The sequence below is a fragment of the Acanthopagrus latus genome, chromosome 20 (genome assembly GCF_904848185.1).
Source record: "Acanthopagrus latus isolate v.2019 chromosome 20, fAcaLat1.1, whole genome shotgun sequence".
Lineage (NCBI taxonomy): Eukaryota > Metazoa > Chordata > Actinopteri > Spariformes > Sparidae > Acanthopagrus > Acanthopagrus latus.
The window spans coordinates 11319200-11338429 of NC_051058.1; the positions used below are offsets into that span (position 1 = coordinate 11319200).

Consider the following 19230-nt stretch of genomic DNA (forward strand, 5'->3'; position numbering starts at 1 on the left):
GCATGCTTTATGCTGGGTCGATGATTCTTCACCCACTTGAAAAAAACTGCTTGACTACTATTGCTATTACTACTGCTATTCTTGCTCCGATGCAGAATGTAATCTGCAAAGTAATTAGTTACTTAAAATATCAGATAACTGTACTGGAATAAAAACATGTATGATGTTTGCCTCCAGAGTGAAGTGTACCTCAAAATGTTACCCAAAATGTAACAGTAACTTAAGTAAATGTACTTAGTTACACTCCATCACTGTCAGCTGCAACAGTAGAGTCCTGCTCTTATGATGCAATGATATAATATATGATAGTGTAACAGTCTCAGGGGACTGTGTGTGTGTGTGTGAGCGCGTGCGTGTGTGTTTGCCCCACCTAGCGGGACTGGCCGGTAAATGAAACTCCGGGGTGACGTCACATTTGGAAAACGAAACTGACGCCTCGGAGTTTCCCGAGAAAACCTCGTCCGGTGAGGGAGCAGCCGGACCCCGGCGGTATTTAAGGATTTAGTGACGGGGTTGCACAGCTGCAGCTCACACACACACACACTCTTCCTCTCACAGGTGCTTACACCACCTTCAGACCCGGGACGCCTTCGTCGCTGCAGCAGGTAGGTTGGAGGTCAGCGTTGCCTGTCGCGCTGCCCTGTTGTCGGATGGTTGTGTTGTGTCCTCTCCACTCGTGTAGCCTGTATTCACACTTATGGAACCTCCGTCTCTGATTTGTGGTGTTGTACTTGTGTGTTCGCGCTTGTTACACAAAAATACACTGAAACAGAAGAAACGTTAATATCTGACATTTTATACGAGGAGGCATTGTTTATCTTTAGAAGGAGTGCTTTTACTTTTCATGCCTGAATATATTTTAATGTAACTGAACCTTTTTAGTCATTTTGAGCTTTTGTCTTCACTTATATTAGATGACTTATGGTATTGAGGGCTGCTTCCTCTTTCAGCAGCACATCCGAGCCCTGCTCAGATGTGGTTGTACGATAGATTCATATGTTGCTCATTTGTTCTTCAACATTTCATAACTGGGTGGCATTAAGAGAAAGCAGAAAGAGAAGATCCCTCCATTCTATTTACCTGAGCATGCATTATAGGATATTTAAAATGTTTTGTGTTTTCTTACATTCAAACATGCAATTCCTAAAGTTTCTATTTTACTGTCTTCTATTTCTATTGTGACACTTTGACAATATGTTCTGAGAGGCTCAAGTCCAGCTGTGAAAGCGCCATCTGCAGGAGGAAAGAATACTTTGAGATGGACCTGAAAGTTCTCATAATGTATATACACCTCTCAGTACATGCATATATATATCGCATCTGATATGAAATGTACTGAAGTACCAAAAGTATAAGTCAAAATAAATTGTAAATACAGTATGCTTTCATATATGTAAATTCTCAGCCTGGCCAATTATCAGATCCAATATTCTGCATTTTTTTGTTTATAGTTAAATCTGAAAATATACTAATTTGGCTTTGACGGGCATGTAATGTGAAAAGTAACGAGTGAATGTTGTAGAGAAACTTGAGTAAATGTGCACAGTTACATTCCATCCCTGGGAACAGTGACTGGTGGTGTAACATCCAGCCTGGCTCAGCTGCTCGCATTTATATCAACGCTATCACGTTGCCCAAAGTTAAACATAACAGCAGAATGAATTCAGATGTGACGTTTTGTTCTTGCTCCTGCAGAAATGTCTCATTCTAAACCGCTGCTCATCCCGTGGCTGCGGGCTCGCATCGACAGCGGCAAGTATCCCGGAGTCCAGTGGACGAACCCGGAGCGGACAGAGTTCTCCATCCCGTGGAAACATGCTCTAAGACAGGACTCCTCCGACACCGACATCCTCATCTTCAAGGTAATTCACAGGGAATAGTAGCAGTAGGGATTGTGCAGTATATCGTTTTAGCATTTACATCAGTCACATGACAAGGAAGGGTTAATACGTCACTGAATCTCGCTTTGGTGCCAGACTGTGGTGACAGATCTGCTCTGTTCCTCCTTCTGATGAAGAAATGCCCCCAGAAAAGCAGAGAAAACACTTCAGAGAGCAGGCCAGCGAATACTTCTTGTATCGGCACATTGTTCTTCTCTCAATTTTTTTGGTGAAAGATATAATTAGTCCTGTCAATCATTTGGAAAACTCAAATCAGTGGTTAGCCTAGACTCTGAAGTGTGCCGTTTCATTTTCTGGAGGCCTCTCTGCAACAGAGTGCTTCTCAGTGGATCTCCCGTAGACTTCAACACAGCTGGCACCAAAAGCATGACTGAGCGACGTCATGGCCCCTCCTTTCTCGCTCGGTCCTCGTCACATAGAAGGGCGTGCAAAGGAGAACTAGCAAAGGTTCTCATTTTCCGTGACTGATCAAGATGTTCCCTAATTTGGTCCAGTTGTGTTCTTGATACATGAGCGTTTGTTCTGCATGCACAGGAAACATCAGCACCGATCATTGTTTCTCAAGTTATCAGACAAAGCGGGGCCTTCTCTGGTTGTTCACTCCCCTCCACTTATTCTGGAGTGATTCATTAATTCTAAAGTGACCTAAATTTCCTTTAGAATTTCTTAATGTAATTCAAATAAATGACTAGCTCTGGTGACAGTGGCTGTAACGTAATGACCCCCCCCCTTGCTGCAGGCCTGGGCAGAGGTGAGCGGCAACGGCCAGGCTCAGGGAGACCCCTCGATCTGGAAGAGGAACTTCCGCAGCGCCCTCCGAGTCAAAGGCTTCAAAATGGTCAGGGACAACAAGAACGACACCGCTTTCCCCCACAAAGTGTTTCTCTGGCCGGAGGAGCCGGCATCAGGAGGTGAGGATCAGAGACGGCCCCCCGTTTTGGTCCTTCTTTATTGTAGCAGACAGTTAAAGAAAGTGACCGTTTCCTGTGATGATCTGCACAAAAAAAAAAAAAAGAGTTGTGTGTTCAGTTTCCGTTCGTCTCTCTCTGTTTTATTAATGCAGAATTATTCAGCCTGTGTATCTATCCTAGGAAGGGGGGAGGCATCAGTTGGTTTTTCATGAGACACAAAAAAATCAGATAATGCAGTAAACGCGCTGCAGATGCTGCTCATTTAAGCTCACGTGTGGGTAACAGGGCACCTCTCTGTCAGCGAGGCCACACACAGGGCTGTACAGTCCCCCACTTACCTCCACGTCACTCTCCAATCTTGCGTTCTGTCTGGAGTCATGCCTCGGTAGACGAGATCTGTCAGTATGCAAATGCAGAGCATGCAAGTCAATGGCATTTGTAGCGGGGATTATGAGATTAAAGGAGTGTTTCTGAGGAGGGTGAATGATTAAAAGACAGTCAGCAGCAAATTAGAACTGAGCGCTTTGCTTTCACCCTCAAAGCTAACTCCTCAGCCGGATCCCAGGACCAAGACGACCCCAGTCTGTTTGAGGATGTCGGCTTTCCCATACAAGAAGTAAGAACTGGAGTAAAGTGTGCGTGCTGTGTTGTTGCGTGGTTGCATATGAACTCATACAGATGTGTCTGTGTTGTTTCAGAGCCAGATGGAGTCATGCCTCGACGACTGTCTCTATCTCGCAGACAAAACTCTGTTCGTAGGTGAGGGATTTATCATCTCTTGGCGTTAATTTTTGTTGCGCCTCAGAAGGTAAATTTAGCAGGTCATTTTGTTTTCTGGTGAGGAATCTGGAATCACGTTTCTGAGCTTATCGATATTTATTTTCTCCTGGCATGAGTGTTGTGTCTCCAAAGTGTGAATTTATCTGAAAGCGAGAAATTTGGAACCTCTTCTCTGAATCTCTCTGAGCTGATCAATATCTGCCAGCAGATTCCGCTGCCAGCCACGATATCCTCCAGGAGTGTCTGAAGGGACTGAACATTGGCCCTGACACAGGTACCGTCTCTGCTCCTCGTCCACCGCCTCGCTGCTGCGGCACGAGCAGAAAACAATGCCCGGCTACTTTTTTTTTCCTGGAGAAAGATAGTTTTTCACTTTCTCCAACTTTTCCACAGAGGGCACCGCGGGCTTTGAGCCTCCTCCTGAGCAACAGCAGCTCCAAAACCAGCTCGCCATTGGTGGATGTGCGTTGCCTGGGCAACAGCAGCATCCAGTAACGTTTGAGAGTGCAGTCGGTGAAGCTGGGTTGCCTGAGCAACCGGCACGTCCAATGGAGGGAGCCATGGGAGGGGCCTGTGGTGGGCAGTTGGTGGAGCAGTTCCTGCAAGCCATGAACAGGACCAGTGGTGGAGATAATTTCAGTGAGATGATGGATGCCATTGTATTTACATGCAATTGACACTCAGAAATGACTTCCCTCATAAAGTATCTTTCACAAGGCCGTTAAAACAATGAGGCCTGTCGGTGTAAAAATAAAACCAGTCAATGAATAATGTGTTTTCAAGAGGGGTACAGAGAAGAGTGGAGCCTCTCCTCTCCTCTCCTCTCCTCACACACCGCTTCTCTTTCTGCATCTTCAGAGACTCAGTTCAGGATATCAGTGTACTACAGAGGGGTGAAGGTGTCAGAGCAGCTGGTCGAGAATGAGGCTGGAATCCGCTTAGTCTACAGGTAACACCACAATAAAGCTTTGATCAAAGGTAACGTCAAGGTAATGTCAAATGTTCAGAAGCCACAGTTCATCTTCAAATTGACTCTCATAGCTAAAGGGGCACTTGGATTTTGTTGAATGCATGCTGTTCTTTCTTGCACAGACACAGGAGGAAAGTGATTGTGCTCTACTGTCTGTACTGTAAGCCATTATTTCCCCCCAGGATGGTGTAGTCATGACCCGCCCTACTCTGCCTCTGATTGGCTCTTCGCCTGGGGTTAGTTAAATTTAGGAACGAGGTGTGAGATTGGTTATCAGGGTAAGTCAACCAGAGGCACAGTGGGAGGAGCACAGGTAATGCCTTTGTCATCCTGGAGGTGGAGGAATTTAAGTATGCCAGTGAGTTTGGAGCTGTGACCAGTAGCTGATTAACTTAGCTTAGCTTAGCTTAGCTTAGCGTAAAAAGACAAGAAACAGGGGAAGCAGCTGGCCTTGATCTGTATAAACAGTGGCATCGAGTGTTAAAAGGACCAGACTAGCAGCTTGCCTCTGTTCCAGTCTTTGTGCTAACTGTATCCTTGTTGTAGCCACATATTTATCGCACACATATGAGAAAGATGTAAATGTTTGGCCATTATCTGCTCGCCCCGTTGCACAAAGTTGTAACAAATGGATGAGTTTGCTTTTTTTGGCGTTGTTTTTTAATGTCTAAAAACAAGTCCCCATCGACTTTAGTTGTTCAGGAAAACACTGAATGCTGCTTAGCTGTGAATCTCCAAAAATGTTTTGTCAATTATGAAACGTCAACTTTCCATTGCTGTGGGGGTGAATATTTTATGATTTTTCATTTTTGGATGACTTCTTCCTTAAAGGAGTAAAATGTCAAGCTATTCCTTTAATGGTGATGAGCAGATGGCCTGATAAAATCAAACAAATCAATGTTTTCACGTCAGACCCGAGCTCATGGGGACAGTGGTGGATCCTGCGTCAGGCCTCTCCCTCGTCTCCCTGCCAAGTCCTACAATGCTGGTGGATCAAACCCAAGTCAATCTGACCCAACGCATCCTGGACAAGCTGGGCAATGGCATCGACTTTGGTGTGTCGGGCCACGTATTCTACGGCCAGCGGCACGGCGAAGTCAAAGCATTTTGGAGCTTCTCCAAGCATGACAGCATCAGAACGCCCCAAGAGATTTCTAAACTGGAGCCTCAGCTTCTGTACACGTTCAAGGACTTTGTGCAAGGTGGGTGAAAGGAACAAGCTTTCTGTCGGCGTACCTGTGAACACAGATGCCACCTTGTTGGTTCAGTGTAGTGACCAATTGTCCTTTCCCTTTAGGAATATTGAAATTCATTGCATCTGAAGGTGGAGAGTCCCCTCCGTGCACCCTGTTCTTCTGCCTCGGGGAGAAGTGGCCTGACCCACACAACAAGTCCTGGGAGAGGAAGCTCGTCACAGTGGAGGTGAGGCAACCTCTAAATTATTGAAACGCGCAGACAGTGTTGTGCTCTCAAAGACCTTAAAGCAGTATTTCAGTTTGCTTCACGTACCTCCCATCAAATTTCATGAGTGATCAAACCGCCAAAATTGCCCACTCAGGGGAGCTGTAGTCAGCAGCACTTTTCAAGAGGCAATTTTGTCTCAGTATTGATTAATAGCACTGAGGGAACAAAGCCTGAATACCGCTGGTGACAGCTGATCCCTCTGGCATGAAAGGTTTCTCTGCCCCGAGCCTCTACAGTGGAGCACATGCTGTGGTGCAGAACTTTAAAGAAAACCAGCGTGACGCGTCTCATTGCTCCAGCTTACTTGAATTCCACGGCCTCTGTCGGGCTCAAATTCACCATCCTGCTCATGTCACTCTTGTCATTGTGTCTGACTTCTGCTTCCTGTTCTGTTTTTTTTTTTTTTTGTCGGCCTCAGGTGGTCCTCACTTCAATGGAGCTACTGAAGAATATGGCTGTTGTAGGCGGCGCCTCCTCTCTGCAGTCCGTGGAGCTGCAGATGTCGCTGGAAGAGATGATGGAGATGTACTGACACGCTGTGTGCCAGAATGAAAAGAATCTGTTTACTGGTTTTCTGTAATCCTTTACCCCGAGGAAATCCCCTCAGAAATAATCAAAGTTTACATGTTACTGAACATTTTATGTCTTTATTCTACACCGGATAGAACCGGTCAGTTAATAATCATGGTGTTGATAATTTCTCTGGCGTTTCACATGCTGACTCTGTCCTAAGGAGCAAAGCAAAGCTTTGTAACTATGTTTATACATGAATATGTGCCTTTAAATGTAATTTGAATATTTTTACATAAAATAATGGGACTAGGATTTGATAGGATCTTATTGGTGCTTGTGTTTCTAAGATACCGTGCTGCTTTCTGTTGCATAAAATGAGCAACATGAAAGAGCTCTGTCACTCAGCCTTCATTCTGTTTTTGCCAGTAACATGTCTGTCCTGATATAAGTGCACTTCTCTCTTTTGCTATAAAGCAAAGCAGCAGATTTGTCTCAATGTGCAATGTCATCAGAAAGCTGTCTATCATCCCATGAATGCTCCTATTTGATCATTTATTTACAGCAGGGCTGCAGCTAAAAATGTTTTTCACTGGAGATTAATCTGTAATTTTTCTTTTCTTGATTCATCGATTTGTTGTTTGGTCTCTAGGTAATAGTCAGAAATATTAATCAGTCTTTTCCAATTCCCAAGATAACGACCTCAAATGTCTTGATTTGTCCACAACCCGAAGATACTCGGTTTAATCTTGTAGCGGAGATAAGAAACCAGGAAAATAGAAATAAAAATCACTCTGCTCATTACCAGTTAATCCATCGTCAGCATAATTGGCGAACAATTTAATAGTTGAGAACAGATTGATTAATTGTTGCTGTAAACATGAATACATTTATTGAATTTCACACTTTCCTACATCTAGCAACATTCATAATCGGATAAAGACACTTCACTCATTAAAACTATGAATTTGAAATTTGAAACTAATGAATATATTGTAACAACACCTTAAGCCTCTAATAAACAGACATAACCCTTGAACTCAACTGTTCAGTCAGACTTGACAGTGCAGATGTGTGCAGAGCATCTGGAATCAGTCTAAATGTTTATGATCTGCACAATAATATACACCTGAGCACATTCTGACACTGTTATGTGTCACTTCACACCAGAGACTGAAGAGAAACATTAAATATTATTATAAATATTAAATAAGTTTATTTCATCTTCTCTTTTCAAAGGGCATGCCTAACCAACGAGTGAGTGTTTTACCTATTAGCATATTCCAAATTTACTCTGAAGTAACTCTACAGAAGAGACTGAATGAAACTACAGATTAAAATACACATTATTTCAGTACAGTGAGAAGTCATGACTTGATTATGCCTTTGGAGGATATTATGTGTTACCAGAAAAAAAAATCGCTTCTCACATCTACTATCAATTCAGAATTTCATTATTAACTGAAACCAGTGTGACATTATAGTTCTATATTAGTCTAAATTCAAAGAACAAAGTAAAAATCTTTTTTTAAAAATCTTTTTGAGTTAATTCAGTCTCAGAATATAGAACTATGTTGTAATTATGTGCTGTCAAACTTTAGAAATAAAATATTTACAAAAGAAAATCATCAACTGAATGAATAGATGAGACACGTTTCAGTTCTTCTCTCCCTCTTCCTCTCTGTCGTTCTCTGACTCAGACTCTCTCTCCTCAGGGAGGGAGTTTTCCCTCATTCCTGTCATTTGGACCAGCTTCCCCTCTGTATCCATTGTCATCGCATGGATACCACCTCTGAAAAATAAATGGGTAGATAAAAAACATTGACTATTTAGTCAACAGCATTGTTCTCATTGAGCTAATTTAATCTTCTGTTCTGAGCTGATACTGGACTCGTCTTTTCAGTGTGTTGCCACTGTGAAGATTTATACTTAAAACCTTGATTTGATTGGTAAGAGATACTGTGTCTATGAGTCATTTCACTGACCTTGACAGCTTGTTGAAAAGCATGATCAGCCTCTTGGCCTCCTCCTCCTTCTCCTCCTCTGTCATGCCCTCCATGGGGTCTGGCTGCTCTGTCTCCACCCGCCCCGTTACCAGGTTGATGCGATCTTTGACCTGCCGGTACTCCTCAGTGTCTGAATCAGAGTCGCTGGAGTACTGGCCATCAGTGGAGGGAGCCCTGCAGCTCTGGCCACCCAGCAGGCCCCGGGAGGCCAGCAGGCCTGCCGCATTACCGTAACCCGTGTACTTGACAAAACGACTCACTAGAAGAGGAAGTGAAGGTGGAGACGACGATTGTATACACATAAATATATATTTTCTGGGATTATCATGTCATACATTTTGTGAAAGGTATTTTATAGGTAATTAGAGAATATTACTAACACTCCTGACAGTTACTGACTAGTAATGCATGCTGTGCAGACGAACATTGCTCAAAAACATATAGATATTATTGGAAGTTCTAGAGGAATACTTAGTCCAAATATGTCAGGTTTCAAGAAATATAATAAAAATTCATGCACAATAAAAAGATTTTAAAGAAAATATAAAAGGAACGAGGATTTCAGGATTTATGATGTTAGAAAAGAAAAGAAACACTAAGTGTATGAGCATCTTTATACTTTTTAAAAAGCACATTATAACTCATGAAAGCAAAATACATCCCCAATGGAAAGTAGTGATGTCGGCTCTTACCATTTTCCTTGCAGAGGACAAAGAGGAAGTCAGCAGCGCAGTGTTTGACATCTGTATCCAGATGAGTCATAAGACGGATCAGACGACTCTTCACAGTGGACCCTTCCTCTGGCCTGTGTGTCGCGTCTCTCAGAGGAGGCAGGATCTGATGATCAGTTTTAATTTCAGCTTCACACATGAAAAACAGAAGCTTCAATCATAGTCTATATACTGTAAGAGGGAAAGTATGACATGAGTTTTCTTTGAATGTTTGTGTGTATTACATGCTTCCTGATGTAATGACGTGTTTCTCTGTGAGCCCTGCAGCTTTCTGTCAGCAGATTGAGGATCGGAGTCAGCTTCTCCTTGATCTTATCACCCTGAGAAGCAAACAAACAAGGAAGACTCCCTCAGGTCATTTCAGAATTAACAAACAATCTCTGTTTTTAGGAGGAATCTCGTGATTCAGATTCCTCTCTGTATGTTACTTTCTCTCTCACCGAATCCAGGCGTCTTTCCATGAACAGCATGAGGGTGTGGACACAGTCCATGTTAACACCCTGGCACTGCTGCGAGCCCGGTTCCACAGGCACCATCAGCAGCACGTCGAGACACTGGAGAGGCAGTGCTGACAACAGGTTGACTGTGTGACTGTGGGATGGAGAGAAGATAACAGGTCTGATATAGCGTTGATATAGTGTTCAAAGTGTTCAAAGAATATAGAGTGAAAGGCAAATGTATAAAATATACATTAATGACCCAACAACATGAGAGGAATCATCCCTGATACAATAATCAAATGCTTGTTCTATTAAGATAATAATAAATAAAATAAAGTACAATTAAGAACTATAAAAATTCAGATGCAATCAGGGAAAAATATATGTATTATTATAATAATTTAATCAGATGAATAGAAAATGTTATAGCTAGCTGTGTAAGCCTCAGTTCAGTAAACAAGACAATGATTAATGCTATCACATCTAGAACTACTTAAAGAGGAATGTTTACAGATTAAAATTATTTTAGAGTTTTACTTTTGAAGCATCAATTCTTTGTGAAAATAAGATTTAGGGATCAAACCAAAGACATGAATTTTCGACCTGGGATTAAAATATTCATGAACAAACCCAAGTGTATTTTATAAAACTCATCATAGAAACATTCAGCATGGAGCTGAAGGTGTTTTTACCTCTTAGCTCCATTATTCCCTTGTTATTTCTTTTTACTAATGAATTATTTTTGTCTTAATATACAGTTTATGATAATTTAATACTCCTGTATTCCCTGACACGTGTAAAATTGGTCACCTGAAAAATTATTTGTTTACTCGAATTTCCATTCGAAAAAAAAATGTATTAAACAAACACCAGCTAATTTAAATGCATCTGTATTGTTATTTCTAATGATGGTTGTCATAGCCATTTTCTTGCTTTCAGACCTCACTGTGTTCATGCTCACCCCTGCAGTTCATAATTATCATCTGGAAGGATACACTTCCTCATCAGGCAGACACGCAGGAGCGCCACCAGGTGCCGGTAGAGAGCTGCATTGTCCTGAGGAAGGAGAAAACACACAGCAGGCACATAGTAAAGCCCATATCTCTAGGATTAAGTGCGGGTTAAAGGGTTAAAGGAAAAGCACGTTTTCTTATTTAATCTGTTCTTTTGCAGAGGCTGACATAACACCTGAAAGATGACAGGTTAATTCTGGACTTGCTCACTGACCTCACTTGGCTCCTGCCTGTGGGTGCTGCAGGTGATGTTGAAGAGGGTTTTGAGGATCTCGATGATTCGCTGAGAAGCTTCAAGGGAGATGGGTGGCGTTGTTGGGCCCAGCACACATACATACTGGTCTGTCCACTGGACTTCCAGGGAGCTCTCCAGAGCTGCAGTGAGGATGGACACGCCTCCCTCCTGGAAGAGAAACATGATATGCGTGAAACTGAGAAGACAGCTGGTTCAGAGGTGTAGAACAAGTCAGGACTGTTTGTATTAATATCAGAATAAACTGCAGGTGTCATGTTAAACACAAGGACAATTAGCTTTGAGTACTGTAACATCAGAGTGATCTACCTGTTGAAGCTGAGTCCTGAGCTCTGGGCGTAGTGCAGTGATGAGGAACATGAGGCGTAGTTCATAGAACTGAACACTGGAGGGAGATGAGCAGCTGACACTGGAGGACAGACGCTCGATGAGACCACACATGAGCCTGATGGAAACAATAACAAGGCATCCGCTGTCTTGAAATCTGTTGGTTTACAACATCATTTTGTCTCAGTCTGCCCTGTTCATTTACATCACAGTTTGGGATTCGCTTTTCTGTTAACAAGCGTGAACTTGTTGCTATCAGTCAAGGTATATGTGTACATATCGACTTAGATTCAGAGGACTGAAAGATTATTTTTTACCCCAAATATATAAAATGGATTTATTTACACTTTTTTGCTGTGAGAAAGCCAACAGTTGTGTATATGTATATGTGTTGTCTGTGAGCTAGCCCACCTGAGAGCACTGAACCTCTCCTGTGCCCAGGTGCTGTTGTACACCACATTACACAACACCTTCAAGGCCTCTTTTCTCTGCGCCTCCTCTCCTGAATCCCCGTCCTCCTGCTCCTCTTCCCCCGTCTCCATCTTGCTTTCCCTGCGGTCCCTCCTGCCTCGCTCCAGCATCTTGTGATTGATGCTGCCTCTGTGCATTTCGTTGATGCTGGTCCTGTGGCTGCCGAACCAGCTGATGCTGTCCAGATCTCCACTTGTTGCGTTGCTGATGTCGCTCTTGGCGTCCTCGTCATAAGTGCAGCCCTCTTCGTTTTGGTCGGTGGCATCCATGTCGCCATCGTACTCGTTGGCGCGACACTGCAACACTTTGGCCTCGGCGAGAGAGACAAGGATGTTGTCGTAGAAGTCAATGTCAGGGTCACTGGCTTCCTCGCTCGCATCGCATGTGGTGAGCCCGGCTAGTTTGGCGAGAGTCAGGAGAGCGCCGTCGGTCACAAAGGGTCCCAGGACCTTTTTGTCTCTGGAGAGGATTCTCAGGGTGCGTAGAGACACTCTCAACACACGAGATTTAACTCCTGTCCTTATGAACCTCAAGAGAACGAGAGCTAAATTCTGAGGGCAGGATCAGAAAAACAGATTTTAATTTCACACCATTCTTCAAAAGGAACAATTGAAAAAAACCTTGGGGCAAGCAGACAGTGAGAGAGTCAGGCACCTGTCTGAGGATGAGGTCTCGATCCTCCTGGTCGTACTCGTCATAGTCAGAGTCAGAATCAGTGTAGTCCCTCACTTTATTCTTCTTGAACTGGTACAGCAGGAGAAAGAATACATTTAAAGTTAACGGCCTTCTCATGTGCAACAAAAGCAATACTTGAATATTATTCCAAACTCTGGCAGCACTGTACCTCCTCAAGTCTTCTTTGCTTTAGGAGGTCGAATGTTGGATTTCAGGGAGTAATGTGGCAGAACAAAGAAAAAACAATATCAGTACATATTCTTCTTACCACTAGGAATCAGGTGTGTGTTTTATGTTCAAATATTAGGACTCCGAAAAGCTTCACAGAAAGAGTTTCCTCTTAAGAGTTATTCACAAACCTGCTAAGCTAAACTTAAAGAAGGGGTTATTTTGACCCTGTTGCTATGGAAGACATCATGTCTGTGAATGAATTGAGTGTTAGAAGGATCTATATCTGATAAGGTTAACTTATAAACATTAATTAAATAGTAGTTTTCTAAATAAAAACATAGGGAACAATGACGTTCAAACAATACAAACATTTTTGGAAAAAAGGTTAAAAAGCCTTAATTTGATGTTTTCAGGAGATGATAGCCATAACCCTAACCCTCAGGATTTTTTAAGGATTTCAGAATGAATGAGCCATCTAAAAAAAGGCCATCTAACCTTTTTGCCAGAAGTGTGTCTGTTTTTGTTTTTTGATTAAAGATAAATTTCAGTGTTAACTGATCAATGGTTGCAAATGACAGAGCTGAAAGTGTTGAATAGATTAACACACAGCCTGTTACACACACAGTCAGTCTTATTCAATCACTCTGCCTGGGCTCAATCTGCCTGAGCATGCAAGGAGAGAGGATCAGGGACAACTGATACAGCAGAATTACTAATCACAAACAGACTATGGAGCCAGGGTGGGGAGGGGAGGATGTAGGCTAAGAAAAGGTTAAGGTGAGGTTTAAGGGGCACTGGATAGACAGGAGTTGCAGCTTACCTTCCTTCGGTCCCTCTCCTCTGCGTCAAAGAAAAAGCACTGGGCGAACTTAAGGAGGGAGATGACGATAAAGTGACAGTCATTATCGTATGTTGCAGCAATGTATCTTCCGGACAAGAATGTGTGAGCTTCTGTGTGTTGGTGTTACCTCTTTATTGAACTCCTGCAGCTGTGTCTGAACACCGTTCTCATTGCCCTGTTTGATGTACTGGATAATCCCTTCCAGGTCCACGTCCATGCTTCCTGCGCACAAGTTACACAACAATAATGATGACGAGGATGACAAAATGTGAGAATGCAGGCCAACAAATGTGACATTTAAGAGCAGAAAATACATTTCAGTAAAACACATTAACTTCTTTATCAACGTGATCACTGAGAAATGCCTCCTGGCTAATGACAGCTGAACCTGTACATGCTGAATTGCATCCAACACACATACAGGAACCGCAAACGTTTGATGTGTGTCTAAACTTACCTTGTGTGAGTCACTTAATCAGCCGGTGATAAACCGTAGGTGTGTCAAAATAACCGACCCAAAGTGTTGTCACCGCTGCAACTTTACTTCAGCTCGAGTCCACGTATGCACAGTACGATAAGCTCTGCCTTCAAACTCGATTCACTTGCTTTCCAGTTACACTCATGCACTCAGCACATCTCTGTTTCGTCCTCTCTCTCCGTCCCTCTCTCTCTCTTTAATCCAAGAGAGACACAGGAGCCATGGAGTGGTTATGGTTATAATCCACTAATGGACTCTAAGCTTATATCTCTCAGTGTTGACCCTATAACCTACAGGTTTTACAGACTCTCTCTCACTCTCTCTCTGTCCAGCTCTAACACACTCTTTCACTCAAATCTCTTAATAGCTTGGAAATCACTGAAATAACCATTAAGATTTGTTTTTTTTTATCACCCTTTCTAGCTGTTGCATAACACTGGAGCGGATGATGCGGAGTCACCCAAGATAGCATCAATATTTTTCAGCTGACTGATTATGGCTTAAAAATGTCTTTAATTACATTGGCCAAATCCTTCCATCATGTAAATGAAAGAGCAGGTACAGTGATTTAATTATTGTGAGTACAGTTTGAGTCTAGTCCCACAAGATGGAGCTGTTCATGGCCGATTCAATCCAACTCTAAATCTAAGGAGGTTATTTATCTTTTGTGTGATGAATGCCATTTAAGGAAAACGTATTATATTCTATATTCTAAATATTCTATTTATAAACTACAGATGGAACCAGTCTCCATCAGATCAGCTAGAATATATAATGACAGGCAAACATGCTGAAATTCAGATTTTTATTCTGGTAAACAAATTGTTTTCTTTATAGCTAACCTACTTCTAGCAAAGATGAAGTAGATGTTTACACACTTGTTGCAAAGTACCCTTAAATCATAATCTGTGAGAAGATGATGTGTGAGTGAATGACAACAGGATGCTCACTCTTGTGTCCAGTGGGTAGAGGAAACACAGCCGGGAAGGCTGTAGTGGCCGGCTGGTGGCTGCAGGTTTACAACAACAGGATGCGCGCTACGTCAGCGACACTGGGAGAAAAGTGCTCTCATGGAAGTGAGCGCACATATTCCTTCAAGATGAATTACACTTGAGATGCAGGAAATCAACAAGCCGGAGCTCTGAGAGACCGGTGACCTTCAGTTACCTTTAAACCAGTGGAAGAAAACAACCATCGCCACTGATGTACGCAATACAGGACTGTTTGCTTTAGTCACCCTGACACAGATTTACTCATAACTGCTGGGACACTATAAACTGCATGTAGCCTAAACCCACCTGACCTGTGTTAACTTTAATTAAAAATCTGTTTTAGACTCTATACAATTGTATGATATGTATTTTTTTTCCCATAAGATGAGTTCCCAGGATATTATGGCTACTTTATATTATGATAAATATATTTTAAGGAATGGAGCCAGTTAACTTTAATTACTCACATTTATTCAGATATTCCAAACACAGTAAGAAGGAGCAATTACAGTAATTTTCTATGTATTGGTCTTTTTCTTAAAATAATCCTCCACTAAAAGAATATGTTTTGCTTCTTGTTCCTTCACTTGGATGTTTGACATTCACTGTGCAGAATGAAGTAGGTTCATCTGTTTTCACCCTTATCCCACCCGACATCTTAGTTGACAGACTGTATGGACAGATTCATTCTGTGTATTTATATCTACTTTGTAATCAAAACATGTGCCAAAATAAAAAAATAGCATCATTTAAATCACTTAAATCAAATTTTCTTCATATAACATTTGCAAAAATTCCCTCCAAGAGCAAGCACTTGGCGACAGAGGTGAGAAATAACTCTCTTTAACGAGGCAGAAACCTGGAGCCTAACCAGGCTCTGGGTGGGCAGCCATCCGCATGAGGGCTATGTGGAAGCTTGACAACTTGGTGTACATAGACAAATGATTTTCAACACATTTAAATGTAGCTGCACAGCGATAAAGACGATTTTACATATTTATCTATAAACATTCATAGTCAGCAACTCTAACTGAAGACATATTTTATAATATAACAACTGCATTTACTATATATTCTATTCTTCTGACCTGTTTACAGCCCGGCCTCACAAAGAATACGTCAATTCTCATGCTTGGGAAGGTGGAACGTTTTACCTGAATAATGACTCAAACAATGAATAAATTGTGCTTTCAAAAACTTGCTGATACATTTTCTGTTGAATGCCTCGTCCATTAAATGATGCATTGTTCGAGTTTGTTTTCTGTTGGGGTTCACATTTACTTTAGTTTACAACATTCATTTGCTCACAGCTAGTCAGCAGCAGGTGCACAGGAAGAGTTGGCTTTCTTTTGGCACGTAATCCTTGCAATCATGCAGGTTGTAACCCTTAAAGAGATTTTTTCTCTTGAAACAACACTCGGTGTAATCCATGCTTAATCACATGTGAAATCATGAGACTGCGTTATCAATTGACTGCTAATGCTCTCGTGTGCACGCGCGCCATTGATGACTCAGTGCACTGCTCGACTTAAACTGCCCAGATGGTAGTCACAGGAAAGGTACACAATAGGCTCCAGAGGGGAAGCTGTGATTCAGCGTGAGAGGGAGAGGCTGGGAGAAACAAGAGTGTGGAGGCTGGAAACCAATAAACGTGTCACTTGTGACATGGGCGCTCTGTGGGTTTACTGTATTATTAAAAGATAAGTAAATATTGGATCATTTCCTAAAGTGATGTTAGAATTTGATCATGTGCCAAACCTAAAAAAAAAATTAAAAAGTTAAACACTTTTTATTTCTGTGACCATTTTTAACAAAGCTGTGCTACATTGTCTTTTTTAATCACATTATCTCTGAAATAATAACAAATCTGATTTAGTATCTTGAGGAAAGTTGTAAGATAGAGATGTTGTTTTTGAAACACTGTATGTGAGAAGGCGGGGGGGTACATGTGAGTGAAGGACATTTCAGGAATAAACACGGTGACGGCAAAAGTGACTCAAGGGAAAAAGGCACAGGAAAAATGGGGCGATAAAGAAAAGCCTGGAGGAGAATTGGGGTTATTTTGGGCTGTGCGGGGCTTCCTGCAGGTGATGGAGATGAAAGAATGATTTCTGGAACAATTGCTCAGCAGCAAGTGGAGTGAGAGAGCGGGGAGGGGGGAGTCGGTGGAGCAAAGAGTGAACATAAGACTAAATGTAAACATCGCACAAGGCACAAGGTCACCTCAAGTTTAAGTACAATGTTGTGCTTGGACGCTGTTGTTATACGAGTGTTTATGTTAGCATCACATCTCCTGTAACTAGAGGATAAAACTGCCACCATAACTGATAAATTACAAGCGTGGGAGTTGCTCTGCCAGTATACAGAGTACATTAGAGACACACCCCCTCAGCCTGCCACAACACTATAAAGGACCAGGAGGGGAGACGGGATGACAGAGTTGGGCATCCAACAATCAGCAAGAGACCACGAATGGTTTACTCAAAAAACCACAGCAGGATTTGGAATTTCTTTGGCGGTAAATGATATTTTGATAATGATTGAAATGGATCATAATTTCTGTCTTTATTGATTTTCAGATGATTCATTAGCAATGAGTGGACGGGATTTTTTTCCTCATCACCACGTTTTTTTTTCTGTCACAACAGGCCAGTACGGTATGGAGATAGCTGTTCTGCTGCTGCTAGTCGTGCCTTTGACTGCTGCCACACCACTCAGACCAACTCACAGGTCAGTGGAAAACATCAATAAATATTGAGCTAATGATAGCAGAGGTAAATCAAAGATGATGATGAGTTTCTCTGCCTCAAAAGCTTTGTAGGTACTGAGACAGAAAGAAGGAGAAAACTGGTCTACATATTAGTTTATCTATATATCACAAATTCCAATATTAATAAATACCTTTTTCTGATGGGCCTACAGGTCAGACGCTGTCCTCCCAGGGGACATCATCCAGACTTCAGAGGTGAAAGCATCAGAGGACGCACAGGAGCAGCATGTTCAAGCACTGAAGATCATCCCATTTCACTCAGAGGACAAACATCTAGACCTAGACGCAATGAAAGAAAGGTACAAAAGAGCACACATCACAGCACCAGTGGCTGAAAAAAGTTCCACCAAGACAAGAAATATTTGAAAACTCCTGCTTTCTTGTATCACATCACATTGTATATCCTAAGACAGCCCGATGCAGGGTAAATCCTATGGTTTGTTTCTGTTCCACTAATTTGCTTCTAGAAACACCTAAATTGTAGGTGTACCTAATCTACATAGTCTTTATTTTCAATATTTGGACTTCATTTATCTAAATTATTCTATTTTGTCAGTTTTTTTTGTCTTGTTGGTTTTTATCTATCATAAATCAATGTTTTTTCCCTTTGGTCATGACTGTTGAGCTGCTGTAACAGGTGAATTTCCCCAGTGTGGAATCAATGAAGTCCTATCTTATCTAAATTTTTTTTTTTTTTTTTTACTTTATAACTTATTTATTTTCCATCTCTTTCTCATTTTATCACAACAGTATGGCAGTGAAGTTGCGTCCCCGGCGTGTGCCTCAGCGTGGCTGCAAATTCGGGACGTGCCAGCTTCAAAACCTGGCCAACGATTTATACAACATCAGCAACACAAACGGAAAAGAGGAGTCGAAAAAGGCCCGCGACCCGCAGGGATATGGCAGATAAGGTCGAGAGGGGTGACTGTGGTTGCGGACTAACAAGAAGAACAGTTCTCAACAAAGTTCTTGTCTATTTACAACCAAATATGTATGTGTATGTTCTGACTGACTGGTACTTATAATTGATTTATGCTCTGTAAGCACATAGAATGTGGATGTTTGAATGTTGAGTTAAATATTTAATCATATTGCTTTTTTAAAATCTAAATTCCTCAATATTTAAATGCTTTGTACAATAAATATTTAATATAAAGTATAAATGTGTGGAGTAACAGTTGATGAATATCTAGATTACCCTGAGGAAAAAGGCAAAATGGACTTCTGCAGGTTGAACTCTGCATACATGGACTCTTTCTAATGAGCTTCACTGCCTTTCAAGGGTAGAGGGGCTCTGAAAAATGTTCTCAGGCTAGAAATGACCTTATAGAAACTACATATTTAAGTACAGAATACATATCTTAATGTCATCTAAATTATTACATATTCTGATTGAAATGTTATGTTAAATATGTCTCTGCATGCAAATGCGTCATGCGCTTGTTGGGCTAATTGAGGCATTGCCCTGTTGGTAATCCAGGCCTGACTGTGCGATATTTTTAGGCGATCCTGCCAGCAGCAAATTG

The 19230-nt window shown here is 41.8% G+C and overlaps 2 protein-coding genes across 2 annotated transcripts; one reads left to right on the top strand and one right to left on the bottom strand.

Annotated features, from left to right (window-relative positions):
- Positions 1-429: 429 nt before the first annotated feature.
- On the top strand, positions 430-7330 carry irf3 (interferon regulatory factor 3). Its single transcript, XM_037081002.1, has 11 exons — positions 430-605; positions 1696-1862; positions 2641-2812; positions 3355-3428; positions 3511-3571; positions 3801-3866; positions 3986-4231; positions 4451-4541; positions 5475-5764; positions 5860-5984; positions 6445-7330. The coding sequence occupies exons 2-11, from the start codon at positions 1698-1700 to the stop codon at positions 6556-6558; spliced, it is 1404 nt and encodes a 467-aa protein (XP_036936897.1). The 5' UTR covers positions 430-605; positions 1696-1697; the 3' UTR covers positions 6559-7330.
- A 30-nt stretch (positions 7331-7360) lies between these two features.
- On the bottom strand, positions 7361-17974 carry LOC119009594 (synembryn-A). Its single transcript, XM_037081001.1, has 14 exons — positions 17836-17974; positions 13592-13686; positions 13444-13491; positions 12622-12639; positions 12432-12521; positions 11718-12328; positions 11289-11424; positions 10941-11129; positions 10675-10769; positions 9714-9864; positions 9498-9593; positions 9235-9379; positions 8522-8801; positions 7361-8328 (listed from the first exon to the last, which is right to left on the bottom strand). The coding sequence occupies exons 2-14, from the start codon at positions 13679-13681 to the stop codon at positions 8193-8195; spliced, it is 2085 nt and encodes a 694-aa protein (XP_036936896.1). The 5' UTR covers positions 13682-13686; positions 17836-17974; the 3' UTR covers positions 7361-8192.
- Between the last annotated feature and the right edge of the window lie 1256 nt (positions 17975-19230).